This window comes from Xyrauchen texanus, chromosome 26 (assembly GCF_025860055.1).
Source record: "Xyrauchen texanus isolate HMW12.3.18 chromosome 26, RBS_HiC_50CHRs, whole genome shotgun sequence".
Lineage (NCBI taxonomy): Eukaryota > Metazoa > Chordata > Actinopteri > Cypriniformes > Catostomidae > Xyrauchen > Xyrauchen texanus.
Window position 1 is genome coordinate 16128267 of NC_068301.1, and position 19250 is coordinate 16147516.

General features: G+C 40.6%; 1 protein-coding gene across 1 annotated transcript in view; it reads left to right on the plus strand.

The window, feature by feature from the left end:
• Window positions 1–19250, plus strand: part of LOC127619812 (CUB and sushi domain-containing protein 3-like) — a 639489-nt gene that overhangs the window by 545847 nt on the left and 74392 nt on the right. The window contains exons 46-48 of the mRNA XM_052092811.1: window positions 4977–5090; window positions 7304–7492; window positions 7628–7786. Coding sequence (XP_051948771.1) covers window positions 4977–5090; window positions 7304–7492; window positions 7628–7786 — 462 coding nt within the window. The remainder of the gene's footprint in view (window positions 1–4976; window positions 5091–7303; window positions 7493–7627; window positions 7787–19250) is intronic.

Here is a 19250-nt window from a genome sequence, read left to right on the forward strand (position 1 = left end):
CAAGGCAAAGTGACATTGTTTCAACTTAATACAACATAATATCCAAATACCATGGTTAGGTATTACAGACTACATGTGGATGTGTAAACAAACAACTTTGAATTAACTCATTAACATGTTGGAGAAAGAGATTTACTTATGTCAATCAAGGCAAAAGTGTATTTTGATAGAAGTGTCCTAGTTTAAACATATTTGAAACTACTGTAGGAGTTTATAATTTTTTTCCCAAATGAATCACATTTTTGAGGGCCTAAACATACTCGATAACTCATGAAACTTTGCACACGCATCAGAAGTGGTGAAAATTTACATCTGATAGTTGTGTCAAAATGGCTCAATAGTGCCACCTACAAACTTTCAACAATGTGCACTCTACGCTACATTTCACCTACACGTACGAAAATCGAATACCTACAAAAAAGTCTCTTGGAACCATGCCCTAAACTCAACAGGAAGCCAGCCATTTTGATTTTTTCTCTTAAATTTTTGCTCAGTTTTTGCCATTTCCAGGCCTCGTACTTTAACAAACTCCTCCTAGAGATTTCATCGGATCAACATAATAGTTGGTTATTCTAATCTAAAGGCCATGGCGATGCTAAATTGCTAAGCTTTAGAGTTTTCACTGCATGGCGTGGCCGTGATGGTCTGATAAATTTTGATGTTTTGCCTTGAAACAGGATGTTATTATAACTCATACATACAATGTCCAATCTGCTCCAAACTTCACAGGTTTGATAATAGTCCCGGTCTGAATACATCTACGTGCCAATATTCAGTTATAGTCATAGCGCCACCTACTGGCAACAGAAAATTACATGTTTTACACTGTGATACACTCTTTACAACATTTAAGTGCTAAAAAATGCTAAAATAAATTCGAGTGATATTCCCCTGGCACAGCAGCCCCAACGTGCCCCAGTGTGCGAGGGCCCGTTCATCGCTGATTGCCGCTTTAAATATTATTGTTGTTGTTAATATTATTATTGTTATTATCATGATTATTATTATACCTTTCCTCAAAAAACTTAACATCTTCTCAAAGCAATGCAAAAAGTAAAATTGGATAAATAAAAACAATATTCATAAATACAACATGTAATTAGGCTCTAAGTGTTTTTAGTAATCATTCAACCAGAATTTTAGAAAGGGTTTTAATGTGATCTATAAAAATCCACTTGACATCGAGAGAAACCAGAATGAGTAATGGTGTGATCCAGGGCTGGACTTGTAATCTGGCATACCGGGCAATTTCCCGGTGGGCCGACGCCCTTTGGGGCCGTTCATGGAAAGACTGGCCATCGGGAGATCGGTGGGTCATCTGCGAAAGCAAAAATTAGCTTGTTATGCAGAACGGACAACAAAACGGTGCCACACTATGCAGAATAGGACAGCAAACACAAAGATATTTTAATGGAGATATATTATTGTCTGTTTGTCCAAACATTGCAAGTCAGTGGGGTCCAACACTTCCAAGTTTTAAAGGGTTCGTTCCACCAAAACTGATAATCTTCTCATGATTTCCTTACCATTAAGCCATCCCAGATGTGTATGACTTTCCTTCTTCATCAGAACCAAAGTGACGATTTTTATAAGCACATTTCTGCTCTTTTAGTCCATATAATGCAAGTAAACAGGTGCCATCAGTCTGCTGGTTGTTTGACAGTCCAAAAGGCATATTTAGGCAGCATAAAAGTAATCCACATGACTCTAGATGATCAATTAATGACTTCTGAAAGAAATCGATTTTGTTGTGTAAAATATTTAGCGATAATTAAAACTTAATTAACATCAAACTTTATTAAAAATCCCTTCCTGCCAGCAGTCGACGCATCATTGACATAACCGCAATGGCGCGTTTGAGTGAGAAGACAAATGTGCGCTTTGTATACAATAGAGGAACGAACATTACATGAGAGTAATTTCAAACAACAATACAGCACTGGCCAGAAGTAGCGATTTAAAGTTAAAAACTTTTTAGTTATCAATTTATTTCTTACACAAACCTATCGATTTCCTTCAGAAGACAATAATTGATTGACTGGAGTCAAATGGATTATTTTTATGCTGCCTAAATATGACTTTTGGACCGTCAAATATCAGCAGGCTGATGGCACCTGTTTACTTGTATGGACAAAAAGAGCTGAAATGAGCTTATAGAAATCTTCACTTCTGTACTGCTGAAGAAGAAAAGTCATACACGTCTCCAAGGCGTGATCATGATTTGAAGCTTGATAACACTTCCTCACACTTGGCGAGTGCGCTGAGCGCTGTACATGCTTCAGAAGACATGGATTAAATCACTCGAGTCATTACCTTTATGTCGTTTTTGGAGCTTGAAGGTTTTTTCCCCATTGACATGTACAGATATATTCACATCATATCTCCATCAAAATAACTTCGTTTGTGTTCTGCAGAAGATATAAGGTCCTAAGAGTTTGAGATGACATAAAGAATGAGAAAATAATAAGAGAACTATAATTTGAAAGAAATAAAGTAAATAAATAAAAAACTGAGCATTTCACTTAAAATGAATAAACATATTAGCAACCTACTATATATGCAAACTAAAATACAACAAAGTTTATTATTTTATCACAGATTTCAAACTTTGTTTTGTACACCTACCTAAGACAATCAATATTGGAGAGTAACGTCTACCAGTAAAAAAGAACATTGAAAAAGTTATTATATCTGCTGTCCCAGGGTTGCTGCAGAATTTTTTTAATCAAATTTTAGGCTTTTTAAGACTTTTTTAAAGACCTAAACAAATTAAACTAATACAGTATGTCCATACCAGTACAACCTGCACAATCTCAAAATAAATCAAGCAAAACAGATTCTATTACTCAAACAGGCTGGAGCACACATTTAACAAGGTCTTAAACTGATTAATAGCAAAACAGGATATCGGGTACTCTTATTTTGAAATATCCATGTATTACCGATTCAAGCTTCTCATATAAACAGATAAGGGAAATATAAAAATGTAATACAACTTCTTAATTTTTGGTCTTAATTCAACCAAAAATCAGCTAACTCTTGACGTGTCCTATACTTACTGATTGTGAACCGCTCTGCAACCAACTGGAAACAGTATTACAAGCTCCCCCATAGGCCCAAAGAATGTGCAACAGAGAAAATTTAGAAAATTGCATGAACTTCGTCAGGTAAATCTGACTGCACATACAATGTTTACACCGTGAAATAATGCCAAACATAACATAACTGACTTTTACATCCGAAAATTGTCATATCACGCTGTTTTTAACTATGAATGACTATAATTCACTACGTTTTACATTATAATGTTATGTATATTTGTTTCTGTTCAAAATATGGATTGCTTATACCTTCCATGTGGCATTCAATAAAATAAGCATTTTAGCTTATTTTGTTATTTTCAATTCTTGACGTAAATTCAAATAATCGTATCAAACTTTCTGAATATTTCTCTTCACCCAGCAGATGTTGTGCTGCTCCAGTCCACCAATGATTTCAAACTTGAGTGTAGCCCGCGTAATCCCATAATGCCACATCACATTGCATTGTAAAACACATTAACTATAGTCAAAAAACCTCATACATGTAAATTCATTTACAGTTGACATGGAAGTGTATTGTTAGCTACTGTAATACTTTTATTGACCCATAATGCGTTACGAATTACAGTTGCAAATTTTTAAATGTTAAAACATTAAATGTCTGTAGAATTTTGCTGTAAACACTACTGCAATTTGTTACAGTTTATGGTTGTTAAAAGTTATTCTGACTCTGAAATGTTACTGTAGCTTAAAGAAGTTATGTCATGCATTTATTTTTCTTCGATTTTCACTTAGAATTATATATATAAATTAAGTTTTTTGCACTAAAGGCAGTCATATTGTAGAATTACTAGACCTTTATCCACCCTGTCTCTGGCCCTGTGTCAATAATGGTTTGTTTCTGTGCAATGTCCCCCTTTAAAACTTCAATATAGATGCCCACAGTTATAGCATCTTTGCAGAGTAAATAAACAAAAATGTGGTGTCAGATGTACACCACATCCTGATGTCACCAAAAGGTTTGAGTTCTGAAATGTACAGTTTGTTTTAATTTTACAGTGTCCTTTTAATATGTCAAAATATCAAGAAAATCAACATGACCCTTTTACATTAAACCATGTTTGTCCTGTGAACAATTTGCCCACAGATAAAGGTTAGAATTTGTTTAATGTTAAAATACTCCTTTCTCACTTTAATGTGCAGACTACAAGTGATAGCAAAATATTTAATCACTATACAAATTCACCTCTACATGCTCTTATATAAATTATCTATATTTTACCTCATATTCACCTAATCCACCTGTTACAAGAGTCATTCCAGTCAGCCTACTGTTATATTTCCCCAGTGCCAAAGTGACTACTAAATTAGTACCCAAAATAAGAGAACCATTCATAGCTTGAGTTCTTGCCCCCAGGCATTCTGAAATATCAAGTCTGACTTTTATGATTGGTTGTACAGAAATTAGGCCAGTACTGTTAGCAAGATGGATTCACCTTGCCCTGTTGCCTAGACACTGGTACTGCATAGGAATGCTCTTCCGCATAGGAACACTCCAGTGCGTCATACTTTTGATGTTCTCCAGGTGCTTACGCATCATTATTTTTAGATAGATGCTGGAGGTGAAGGGATAGGGGGGTCGTGCAATGCCAATACAAGGAATTCATTAGCCAGGGCTGCAGACGTTGCTGTTTTACAAATCAATTATCAACTCTTCAGGTTTAACATTAAAATATATGTATATATCACCACCACCATATTACTGGCATCTGTCTCCATTAAAGCCATGCAGGTTAGCTGTCTCACCTAATTAAACAGATGCTTAATCATTGCAAGTCTCTCTCTTCTCTCTCTCTCTCTCTCTCTCTCTCTCTCTCTTTCATTCCTTTTGCCTCCTTCCCTCTGTCTCTCTCTCTCTCTCTCTCTGTCTTTCAGGTGATATTATATGGTATCGTTGTCACCCTGGATTCACTCTAGTGGGGAGTGAGATTCTGACATGCAGGCTAGGGGAAAGGCTACAGATGGATGGACATCCTCCTTCCTGCCAAGGTGAGTGTAATCTTCAATAACAGCTGTGTACAAAACAAAATGCAGCTGCCTTACTGCCTCACTATCTAGTCAGTCAATAACTTTGGAGGCAGCATTATTGTATGAAGGTACCTCTTAAGGCACCATAACATAAAGTCAAATGGTCTAGAACAAGTTCAGCTGAGCTTTAGACATGACCAAGAAACAAAAAAAAAGACAATTCTGTTATCATTAACACACCTTCATATGTTCCAAACCCCTATGACTAACTTTTTTAAGTGAAACACAAAGTAAGGCAAAAATGACATTACTCATTTTGTGTTCCTCAGAAGAGAGTAAGTCATATGTGTATGGATTGACATGAGGGAGGGTAAATGATGAGAGAATTTCCATTTTTACATGTATTCATTTAACAGACACTTTTATCCAAAGTGACTTACAAGTGAGGAATACAGCATAAGTGATTTGTCAAAAGGAGGTAATAACATGAAAAGTGCTGCAATACAAAAGTTTCAAATTGCTCTGTAAAGTACAAGTAGGGTGAAGGTAAAAGACAGTGGTGAAAGAATGGAGTGATCATTTATTTGTATGTTTTTATCATTAAGAAATAAGATAGTAGTGCATTAGTAGGATTGGGTCAGCTGTTCATGGAAGAGATGCGTCTTTAGATGTTTCTTGAATATAGTTAGAGAATTATCTGCTCAGGTGGAGTTCAGAAGGTTGTTCCACCAGCGAGGGTCGGTGGAACTGAAAGTCAGAGAAAGTGATTTTGTGCCTGCGGAGGTGCTGTTCACCCACTGATTGCAAGCTTCTGGAAGGCGCATAGACTTTAAGAAGTGAATGTAGAAAATTGAGTGCATGGAACCAGTGGCTATTCTGTAAGCAAGCATCAATGCCTTGAACTTTACATGAGCTTCTAATTGCATCCAGTGCAGTTTGATGAAAAGAGGCATGACATGCGCTCCCTTGGGCTCTAGAAATGGCAAGAGCTTGGACAAGAAGTTGTGCTGAACCACACACACACACACACACACACACACAGGATATCATTATATTGTGGGATATCATATAATGCAAGGATGTATCTATTACATCTTCAAAAACCTACCACACATCTCAGTAGACATGATGAGATGCAAACATTGGATTTGGAAGTGCCTTGTTGACTTCCTACCTCATGTAGCAATTTTAAGCTCTTGGACACAACCACTATGACACATACTCACCAGCTTCCATTAACTAGGATTATGTGCCAAATGCCTCTTCCTTTAGACACCAATGATGTACACAGTAGCACAGAACAAGGGTTAAAGGTTTAATCGAGCAAGAAGATGTTGCCATAGAAACGGCTTACCTTCGTCCACAACTACATCACAGGATTTTGGGAAAGCCAGACTATAAGCTCAAATCACTCAGATGAGAATCATACATGTAATGGAGGGTAAAATGTGATCAAATATTGTATTGAATATAGCCCATGAAGAGCTCAGTCATTCTGTCACTGTTCCTTCCCTGGGTTTGGGTGTTGATGAGTGATGCGGCTCTTGCTGAGTTTAGTGACTCAAACAGCTGCTGCCATTAATCTTTCATGGCTCCATCTTTCTCCCTGCGTCCCCAAGAGAGAGCACTCACTTTGTTAGAATTTGTCCTCTGCTTAGATTCAGGTAAGTGCCTGGAAACGGTAGTTCAATAATTTGTCATGCACATTAAAGCAGTTTCAGAGCGGAAATAAACAAAGTGAGTCATATTGCAGGAGTTGTCATGAAGTGTTTTGCAGAGTATGTAACATTTCAGGCTGACTTGATGAAAAATGTTGGCTTTTTTGCAAGATGGCAAACTGCGATCACCCTCCACCTAAAGTTTTGAAGAAATATAGTGCCAACAAACTGATTTGTGGATTATTTTTAACAAACTGAAGAATTGTGTCAGTCTCAGCTGTGATAAAGTATTGTAATGATTAACTGGGATTACATTTTAGTAACATATTTTATCCCAAGAGTTAGTTTAGTTTAGTTTTGTTTAGTCTAGATCTTGTTTGATGAACATCTTGTTGTTCTACCAGTCATCTAGTGTGCCAGTTCTAATATTGCTATTATGATTTTGTTTTGTTTTTTGTTTTTTTTGTGCACATCTTGTTACAACAGTCCTCTAGTGTACTAGCTGTGTATATAATTTGCTTATGGATGACTGCTTTGTACAAAATGAATACACAATGGAAATATATTTTTCCACAGTGCAATGCCCTGCTCATGATGTTCGATTTGACTCATCCGGGGTGATTTTGAGCCCAGGCTATCCAGACAGTTACCCCAACCTACAGATGTGTTCATGGAGCATCAACGTGGAGAAAGGCTACAATATCACCTTGTATTTTGAGTTCTTCCAGACCGAGAAGGAATACGACATTCTGGAAGTTTTTGATGGTAGACTTTTGTCATTTAAACTCTGTTATTATGTTATTGGTAAAGGCCAGATTTATATGACACTGAATTGTCTTAGTTATATTGTTAACTTTTGCAAATTGTCTCACTTTCCTTTCCCCTCTATTTCTGTTGAAGGAGCCACGATTCATAGTCAGACACTGGCCACATTGAGCGGTGACCTCCCAACACCCTTCAACATCACCACCACTGGCCACCAGCTGCTTCTGCGCTGGTCAGCTGACCACGGCACCAATAAGAGGGGGTTCCGCATCCGCTATGTCGGTGAGTATCAAAGTATGTATCCATTTAAATCTCTTTATCGCTTGCACGCTTTCCGTCCCTGGTCTTGATTTTGAGTGAGCATGCACATTTTGGGCTGTGTGCGTGAGAGTGTATGCATGTACAGTATGTATAGTCAGAATCGCGCGGCGTGTGTGTGTGTGTGTGTGTGTGTGTGTGTGTGTGTGTGTGTGTGTGTGTGTGTGTGTGTGTGCGTGTGTGTGCGTGTGCGTGTGTGTATGAGTGAGTGCATGTACTTGTTTTTGTGTGTTTGTGTATACAGTATACAGTATATATATATGTGTGTGTGTGTGTTAGGGTTGCACCGACTACTCAACTAGTCAACTGGTCACATAGCTCTGCCACTAGTCAATGCATTGGGTCTCGACTAGTTGTGGATCACATGTTCTACATGGTGACAGCAGATATTTGTTTGCAAATATATGAAAATATATATATGGAATCATGTGAAACCAATTTGTGAATTGCATTCACAAAGCCAAACTGGTTAAAGTTTTAAATGCAAACTGACTTCTGAGACTGACATCTGAGATGGTCTGAGTTCATTTTGTGTTCACAAACAGGCAATGTTCTTGCAAATCTCCCAGAATCTATGTGCCTCCCAGAGACTTACAGAAGTTGGCATTGAAAATATGTATGCTTTTTATCTCACCCACATCATATCACTGATGCTGCACAATATATGGTGACTTATTTACAAAAGGTAAATATTGAAACTTTTCTGGACCACCAGTCAGTTGACTAGTAAAAAAGGTAGTTGTGCAAGCCCTTGCATACGTTATTATTATGTTTTAATGTAAAAGTGATTGCTCCTGTTAGATTTGTACATATGGTACTGATGGATTTATGTTTTCTTCTATGACCAAGAGGCATAGGCACTCTTGCTTACTTGATAGTGGACCTTGTATATGTTTGGCAAATGACCTTCGTGGCTGGGGTCATACACTTCTCATGTTTTAAAAAAAAAATACTGACAGAACAAGAATGAGCATAGAACCTTTAGCCCAGTAGTTGCTCTCTGTAGTAGGTTCGGTTCTTTTGGGTAATGGAGGAGTCAGGAGACAACAAAGCAGTGCAGGCAAGTTTTTTTATTTTCTGCATTCAGAATCTTATATTTTCAATGCACTCAATTCACATACATTCTTCACAACACTCAATTAGGTAACATAAGCTTTTTAATACACTCAATACACATCGAGATCATGCTCTCGGGTCGCTCTCTCTCTCCCCGAACTGATGTGCTGGTGTGGTATTTAAGTCTCCCCCTGCCATCACTATAACAGGAGACAGGTGATAGAGATAATTACAACCCAGGTGGCGAGCCCGCAGACAGACACGTGACCATGCCCCCCTCACCACATATCCCCACCCCCTTGACTCAGGCCAGGGCAACATTCAGCCTGCCAACTCTCCCCCCATTTCTGGAGAGAAAGTCAGCCAAATCCATCTGTGCTCCTGGTCTGTGGATCACCTCAAATTAAACAGCTGATCAACGGGTGATCCGCACATTAGTATCCTTGCAGTGGAGCCACTGGAGTGGGGCGTGATCTGAACAGAGGGTGAAGGCCCACCCCAGCAGGTAGTAGCGGAGATTGTGGACAGCCCACTTAATCACCAGACACTCCTTCTCCATGGTGCTGTTCTTGGTCTCTCAGTGAGTGCTTACAATTAATGTACAGCACCGGTCGCTCCTCCCCCTCCCCCTCCCCTCCACCTCCTGCGAGAGCACTGCCCCCAGCCCGGTGTCAGATGTATCCGTCTGCAAAATAAAGGGGAGAGAGGAATTAGAAGCCTGTAAAAGCAGCCCCCCACAAAGCATAGATTTTATTTTTAAGAAAGAATTTTGGCACGACTCCGTCCACTGGACCGGATCAGGGGCCCCCTTTCTAGTAAGCTCAGTCAGCGGGCTGCTGATGCCAGAGTAACTAGGCACAAAACTTTGGTAGTAGCCAACAAGCACCAGAAACTCCTTTTTGGTCTTGGGTCTCGGACAGGCTGCAGTCGCTACGGTTTTGTTAACCTGGGGACGCACCTGCCCATGGTCCAAGTGGAACCCCAGAAACCAAACTTCCACCCACCCAATTGCACATTTCTTCAGGTTGGTCGTAAGCTCCGCCCATTGCAGCGACCTCAGGACAGCTCTCAAATGTTGCATGTGCCTCTGCCAGTCATGACTTTAGATAATAATGTCATCTAATTATGCAGCAGCATATGCTGTATGGGGTCTGAGAATTTTTTCCAAGAGACACTGAAACATGGCCCTGAACAAACCGAACAGAAGGGTCACAACTTGGTGTTAGCCGAACGGTGAGGAAAAAGCAATTTTTTTCTCAGGAGATTGGAGTCCAATGCCTAATAAAATTGAACCATCAATCTGAGCATTGGGTACACATCAAATTTGGACACGTGTTCACTTTGCGATACTCTACAGAACCGGACCATCCCGTCGATCTAAGGTACCAGAACCACTGTGGTGGCCCAATCGCTGTGTGACGCTTCTATTACGCCCATCCGCTCGCTTAACCTAATAATTGAGATCTCCGACTCGCCGTGTGACTTCAAAGGGTCCTTACAACTTGGTGAGTAATTTAGAGCTTGAGGTTGGCAGTAATACAAGCACTTTATCTCCTGGTGTAAATTCCTGTAGTCAAGTGCCGTTGACATACAGCCGGCTTTGATGTTCCTGAACTTGGAGCAAATTCTCCTGTGTTAATCAACCCAATTTGTGGAGTTTTGCTCTAAGATAAAGAATGTACTGAATTTCATTTTTACTTTCTGAAGGTCCCTTCTCCCAAGCTTCCCATATGACGTTGAGCACGCCGCACGGCTGACGCCCATACAGCAGCTCGAATGGGGAAAACCCTGTGGAGGCTTGCAGGACCTCTGGCACTGCAAATAACAGGGGACAGAGCCACTTATCTCAAAGTAACACAGTTAAAGGATGGGCAAGGAGGAGGCGAGAACCGGCTTGTCAAATAATATTTAATGAAAACTAAAACCAAAAGCACAAACATAAACACACATGACGGACATGCCCTTAATTCTCTCTCTCTCGAACCATCGTCACCGGCCGCCTTTATCCCTCGCGCGCCTCATCAGGCCGATTGGGGACCGGGTGCGCAATATTCCGACCCGGCCCCGCCCCCCTCCGCTCCACACTCCTCCCGGCGTTATCTCAGGCCGGGGTGCCACCGGCATGACGTACACCACCCCCTATCCCTGGGACTGGGTGTATCTTGCGTCCCGCGTGGTCATCCCCACCTTCCTCGCCCTGGGAGGAGACAGGAGGGGAAGAAAACAACAACAAAAAAATAGGGGAGGGAAAAGGCCAACATGGTGCGAAAGAGAGAGAGAGAGGAGAGAGCGAAAAAGCTCACTCACCGGTTCTCTGATGTACCGTCGCGTGGTCCTCGAACACTCCTCCACACTCAGGCAGACGACAGCCGCTCCAACCCCGGGCGAACCAAGGTGAAACCTTCGACCCCCAGCGGGCAGAACGCGCCTCCGCTTTTCTGGCAGCAAATGGGGACACTCCTCCGCCCCTGGCAGCGGCTCTACCGCTCCGGGCGGTCGGAGAGTTTCTTCCCTCCTCCCCTCGCGGACGGCGGTCTTCCTCGACCCCTCCGGGTCTCTGGGGACGGCAGGGCACTCCTCCGCCCCGGGCAGCGGCTCCCTCGCTCCAGGCGGTCGGGTTATCCAGTCCCCACTTGCTCCGTGGATGACGGCCGTTCCCCGCATCCAGGCGGTCGGGCTACTCCGTCACCCGGCAGATGGCAGCGGCGCTCCCCAGGGTGGACGGCAGTGTCGAGGACTCTGCGACGGGCATCCCTCCTCCTTCCCGGGCTTCGGCACCAATGTAACACAGTTAAAGGATGGGCAAGGAGGAGGCGAGAACCGGATTGTCAACATAAATAATATTTAATGAAAACTTAAACCAAAAGCACAAACATAAACATGCCCGTAATTCTCTCTCTCTCGAAAAATCGTCACCGGCCGCCTTTATCCCTCGGCCGCCTCATCAGGCCGATTGGGGACCGGGCGCGCGATATTCCGACCCGACCCCACACCCCTCCGCTCCACACTCAATTTCTAGCATCCTCATGTACAAATTACAAATCATGTTTTTTTTTAGGTTTTATTAAATCATTCAACCAACCCATCCATTTGTTGGTGGTAAACACTGGTGTGAATCGATTTTGTACCTAACAATTTGTACAGTTCACAAAGTGTTCATGACATGTGAATCATTTAGTACCTAACAATTTGTACAGTTCACAAAGTGTTCATGACATAAAGGAAGTGCCTTGATCAATGAGGATTTCTTTTGAACCACCACTCTGGAGCTAATTCTAAAGAGTGCCTCCACACCAATATGTGCTGAGATGTTGCGCAGGGGCACTGCTTCCCAATATTCCGTTGTATAGTCCACCAGAACTAATACAAAGTGAAGTCCGCCTGCCCATGCCAATTCTTTTGAAGGGAACATCGATTAGCGGTAGAGGGTGCAATTGTGCTTTTGGGGTGGCCGATGGATTCACCATCTGACATTCATGGCACGCAGCACACCACTTGCAAACATTCCTGTGAATGCCCTGACAAAAAAAACAGGCCATTATTTGGTTGTGTTTTTTCGTGACCTAGATGGCCAACCATTAGATTATGGTGAGCCGCCTGGAAGAGGGTTTCCTAACGGTTCTTTGGTACTGACAATTATTTATTTTTTTTTTTTTTTTGGTTTGAGTGTCCTGTGTCACTCTATACAACCTATCTTTGATAATTGAAAAATATGAGTATGTGAGTGTGACGTCAGACCGGAGCAGTTGACCATCGATTACTCTCACTTGGTCAAACACTTGTTTGAGAGACTCGTCACATGACTGCTTTAGAGGGAAATCCCCCTCAGGGAAACCCCTGAGGATGGGAACTCTCTCTCCTGTGTCATCTTGATGCAGAGCAGATGCAGACAGCCCTGGCACCACCTCTCCAGCCATAGCATCGCATGTCACACACCGAGACAACATTTAACAGGACCCATCCACACATATTTCCCTTAATAAATTCTTAAAATCAGGCCAATTCATTCACTCAATTGTAACTACCAGATACATGTGAATATCCCCTTGCACACACCTCACCCACACCAATTTATCCATGCCCAAAGTGTTGGTGAATGGAGGTTAAAGAACAGCCTGAATCCACCAAAGGTTGATACAATACCACCCTGCCCAATCGGGGGCAGCCTGTGGAGCGTCAGGGATCCGGACCAGTGTCGCCACCTCGATCGCCGAGCACTGATCCTGGAAGTGCCCTGCTTCCCCGCAGACCCAATAGACCAGCCCAGGCTACCCTATTTCACGCGTGGGTGTGGTCCCATCAACCTGGGGAGGAGAGCTTAGAGAGTCAGGAGAAGTGGGGGACACAGATAAAGGAAAGTACCCCCTAGATTGGTGAAGGGGTTTGGGTGGTGTTCCTCCCCACTTCTGGTTGAGATGCAGGAGAGGAAGAGAGAGAGGAAAAAGAGTATGCTTCCCTGCCATGTAGTCCTCTGCCAGCTGGACGGCCTCTTCCAGTGATGCTGGGAGGTGGCACTGGACCCACTTGGCCATACCATTAGGAAGCTTACTCCAGTACACCAGGTAGACGATGTCCATGGTGCCGTGGGTCCCCTCAGCCAGCAACCATTTCTGGCAGGCATCCCGAAGCTGTTGGGCAAAGGCAAACGGGCGGCCGTGCCTCCCGAACATCAGGGATCGGAACCGCTGTGGGCTCCACTCCAGACTAAGATCAACTCGCTGCAGTATGGCTTTTTGAAATCATGTTAATTGAGGAGGCTAGTGGAGGGAAGTTGCTGGGCTGCTACCTGCGCCTCCCCGGAGAGTAACGACAACAAGCGAGCCTCAGCTTTTTTTTCGAATAGGTCGAGGTAGGCTTCCAGATTGTCATTTGGCCCCACTTAAAGGTGATATTTCCCTTAAAAAGACAGAGATGCAGAGATGAGTTGAAATGCAGAATTTCTTGGACACTACCAGGAGAATTCACTAAGAATGAATTGCGTCTGCTGATAATACTGTTTTTACACACTGTTTGTGTTGGTTTAGCACCTGATTAACTATAGGAATTATGCAAATCAGATAACGGTGCAAATACAGCTAAAAACATTAATGCTGAATGCAATTTGCACTGCGCAAATCCCCATCCTGACCTTTTAAGCTGGTTCTGAGTGCTAGGTTGTGGAGGATGCAGTAGAATACTGATACAATTTACTGGGAATGTAAAGCATCACTCCACCACTGCAATCAATGCAACTGAATCAGCTTTTTATAAATCTGATTATCAACAATGAATGTATACAAACAACTGTTTTTAATAATGTTCTGTTTCCACCTGCTTCCTGTGGGTGGTAATAACACAGCGTTTATTGCCTCAGGCAAATAGCGCTGACATCTGTGAATAAGGAGCAATCTATAATAGGCTTCTCTTCTGCATTGAAATTAGGCATGTTCTTACTGAAAAGAATGGCAATGACTTAATGACCAAATAAGATCATTAAGTGCCTGGTCAAGTTTGACTACGATTCATTATGTTTCCATTTGTTTGTGCTGAAATACCACATGCTAATGTTGCGCAAATGTTAAGAGAAATCTTACCAACTCTTAATGGGACTCATTCTTGAAACTTTCGTGAATTCATAAATTGTTCACAAACACTTTGTAATCCCCAGATTTGTTGGCAAAATGTGTGTATGTTAGTGAATTCTGAACATTTGTAAATACGTTCATTCACAATTATCAGTATCCACACCTTTGAAAATGCCATATAAGGCAAGCACCAGACTTGCTAGTAAATACTGTTAACATCTATGTGGAACATTTAGCCCGTTTTCTTGCACACCAATATGCAGATTACTCTCTAAAATCAGTTTATTTAAAAAAAGGCAAGGAATCCGCATTTACATGTCATTTTAAATCATCGCCTTATTCTCTACTTTTGACATCAAACCGTAAAAAGGCATGCACTCAACATGTGCGCACATTGGATAAGCCAGTAAGAGCACCGGGTTAGGTGTTTACATTGCATGCGAAATCGGCAAATATCTACCTGTGTCGATCGGGTTATTCATAAGCTGTTTATGGCCTTTACGCCGATAAAGGAATGCGGTTTATTGTGTTTACATGACCGCGTGCATTGCCTGCATATTAAGTATAATCCGTGTAAGAACGTGCATGTAAACACTCAGTAATGAAATAATTTGAAGTGCATTCACATTGTAAAATGTTTATTTAGCAAACACAACAGCATCTCAAATATGTGAGGATTTACTGTCTTTTCATGTTTTTACTGTCTTCTGAGGCTTTTTTGTGAAACAAGTTGTTCAAGAAGTCAATAAAAAATGGTTTTATGTTAGTGTAAATCATGTTCAGTTCACACCGGGAGAAGGATGTCCACCACCATTAACCTTCTCTGGTTCAGTTCGCAGTGCATCGCCAGCATCATTTGTCAAACTTCTCGGGTAAATCATGATGGTAACAGTGATATACTTGCAACTGGAAGAATCTTCAGAGAAATTAATAGAATGACTGATTGATCTTTGACCAAAACGCTGGAAAAGCGGGCACGATAATGAGGAGGCTAAATGGCTACAGCTCTTAGTGTCAGTCACTAGTGCACCTCTTGAGGCAAGGGTAGTGAGGTTTAGACACTGCACATCTACCTACCAGCTGGCTACCATTAAACATACACTGTCCTGTAAAAAGGTAAACAGATTTTATGGAATTTGTCCTGTTTGTGGCTTTTGTTTAGCAAATATTTTCTGGAAGTGAAATACTGAGAGCTAACATTAGTATTGTTGAGGGTGGTGTTGTTCACTGGTTAAGATCTGGGCTGGTAACCAAAAGGTTCTAGGTTCAAACCCAACAAGTTGCAATCTTGGGGCAATCTAAGGGCAGTCCTTAAGCTGTCACCATTTACCCTTGTGCAAGACACTTAACACCAGGGATTTTTGTTACTCTGTTAACAAATTCCCATGGCCCTGGTCTTATGGCAAATTAAATTAAATGACTTTATAGGCTATAATGTGAATACCAAATTATTAAAGTGGCAGGTGTGAAATTTATTCTCATATCAGCATTGTACATCTTCAAGATTTCAACTATATTCAACTATAATTTCAGCTATTAAAGTTTTCTGAAATTCTTTGGAGTGTTGTGAAATCTATCCTACCTCTTGAGTCAATAATTTTCCTTCACTCCTGCTGTTTGTCTCTTACTTTTTGCAGTCTACAACATAGTTTAACTCAGCAATATGTCCACACTGTCTTTCCATCAAAATGACATTTCTGCTTCAGGGCACTAGCACTGCACAGCTTGGCTTTGCTTTCCATCGCAGTTGCAAGTCTTAAACCCAGATTTATCTGTTGTTAGGGCTACACATCCAGGTAGCCCTAACAACACTTTCATTCAATCCAAGCCTTGAGTAAAATTAACCGAATGGGGTACTGGTGAGAAGAAAGTGTCATGGAAAGACACTTCCTCTGACCTGTCCATTTTATATAAAAATAGGTATTTTTAGATACCTACGGGTACATCCCCTTCACACATCTGTGATTGGTGAGGAGAGGAAGGAAGTCATGTTAGCCCATTTGCTTCAGAGTACCTTTGAACTGAGATTAAATGCGAGCTGACATGCCACATTCACAGTGCTTTTCGAGCTTCAGCCTCCTGTCAGTTGTTTTCGGCTTGTGAAATCAATGATGAATGGCTTGTTCATTTCAGTCATTAGAATAAGAGAAATTCCACTTCAGCATGTTAATACATTGTTTCAGTTCAAAGGCTTAGCATCAGTTTGATTTCTCTCTCAGTCTCTTGCAAAACTCAGGAAAAAAACAAGCCTAAGATTAGGAAAGCTTCTTTCTGTCTGTGGAGTTCTCTGTGGTTGTCAAGATCTCTTACTGAGTTTGATTGACAGGGATATGTGTGTGGGTTTGATCTCAAGATGAATGTTTGACTACAGTGCCTACTGAAAGAATTTGCCCCTTGAATTTTTTCACATTTTGTTTGCGCAGATTCTTAAATATTTTTACACATTTTCTCATCACATTAATCATTCAATACATATATGAACAAAAATGTACATGTATATTTATTATTTTATGAACATTTAATTCTCCAGAATGAAAGACTTATCGTGTATAGGATTCACAGAGTCCAGTCTACTAAACATCCTACATTCCTTTATATACAGTATTTGCCATGTGCTTTAGGTTCATTGTCCTGTTGCATGGTCAAAGCACTAAACTCTGATCTCTTGCTAATTGAATTAGACTGCCCGTAAGAACCTGGCTTCATAGTCATTTCGTTTTCACCAATAGAATTTCCAGTCTCTTCCCAGAATCACAGAGTGTGATGCAGACATACATAGAACACATACTATAATTCTGAAGATGTTTTATTTTATTACATTTTATGTTGGATTTTAATTTATTTGTATTATTTTTTTAACATTGTAAAGAATTACTCCTATTTAGTCCTTAATAAACTTTAATTTGTACACATTTGATTAAGAATGAACATTTCTGAATGCACTGTGGCTTGCCTGTCCTGTATGTGACTGAACTTAAATGAATGGACAGTACAAAAAATGAGTATGCCTGATATTGTTTTTCGATCCTTTTTCTAAGATCAGAAAACCTTTTGGTTAACATAATTTTGGGTGAAAAAGATATGACATATTATAAAATCATTTTAGAAATTTTATTTTTAGATTTCATGCATTTCTTTACATAAAGATTAATGATAAACCTGTGCTATTACTTTTTAATTATAAGCCTGTTTTTATTTTACAGTGGCTCAGAAGAGTATTTGGACACTTGAAGCACTCGTTGCACAAGATTGCACAGTATTAAACCAAGTAGCATTTATTTTTAACACAATATATTATACAGTTATAGTTTATGCAGATTTGTTTTATAATAATATAGATTACATTTTGGAAAAAGGACCGTTTCTGGTTGTCAAATGTGCGTGAAACACTTCCATACTGTAGGTACATGTCCATAGCAATGAACGACACCTATTGTTACTCTGCAAGGGCACCTTTGTGAACTTGAGGGGAACTGATTTCACACATCCACTAATAATCACCTTGAGACCAGTTAGTTAAAAGTAATTGCAAAAGTTGACAAAAGATAAAAATGATCTTAGTTCTAAGAAAAGTTCTCTCATCATTTGCTGATATTTTGTATATGCAATTCATACATTGTAAATTCAGATATTTTTAATTGCAGCTTTATTGTACAAAAATTGTTGAGGCCACTAGACCTCTGTTTTAAAAATGAATGGAACTTAAACTCGTCATGTTTTTAATATGGTATTTATAGAAGTTGCAAAAGGCATGTTTACATGCTCATAAAATTGCTGGATGACTGATTTGCACAATATCTAATAACTTTCCAGATTAAATTCCTGAATTATCTATCAGTCAAATGCCTTCTATTTTGCTAAACTTCAATGCATGAAAAGAAAATAATTAGTCAGATTTTTTATGACCTTGTTTAAATATTCATCTCCAAAAACAGATTTTGGCTAGGAATCTTGTCAAATATCTTCAAAACCTTTCCCCATTATTGTTTTGACTTGCCCTGGAACCATTAGCAGCCGTGATAAGAAGGGAAGATGACTTGCCAGGGGTGGCGGGGGGAGGTATGACGCATAAGCTTTTGCTTTACACAGATTATTATTTTATTATTCGTCTCCGACCCCATTAGATCTATGCCTTGCCTCCATAGAATTATTCATTCCTTTTCTAAGTTCTAAGTTCTCAAGCTTTGTGTCTGACAGCATACTGCCCAGTATAAGCTTTCCAGCCGGGTGCCTTCCAGTGGCCCAAATGGGGCATTAAGCAATTGGGTATTTTATTCCGAGCAAATCTGTCTGATTTAGTTCGTTTTGATCCCTTAATAAAAAGGTTTTCGAGCGATGTGGGCAGGTGGGCTTCATTACATTTGTCTATGATTGGGAAGGTTAATGTTATTCACATGAATTTTACTACCTGCTACAGTCTCTCCCTATAGATGTCCCCCTCTCTTATTTCAAGCAATTTGGTAGCATAGTGAAGTCCTTCATTTGGAATGGTAAATGTCCCAGATTACATGTCAGTAAATTACATAGGCCGATTGACAAAGGTGGGCTAGGCCTACCCAAGATTTTGTTTTATAATTATGCATTCAGTCTCAGGCATATAGCTCATTGGTCGCTTCCACCTGAGAGAGCACCTCCCTGGTTTTGTATTGAACAGAAACTTCTTGCCCCTGTTTCGCCATTGCAAAGCCTTTCTATCTAACTAATCTGAGACATTATCTCGCATTTGCTCTCGGTATGGACACAGGTGTCCAGAGTGTTTAATTTGTGTTTAATTTATTAAAATGTTGCCTCAAGCATATGGCTGAACCCAAAATTATGTA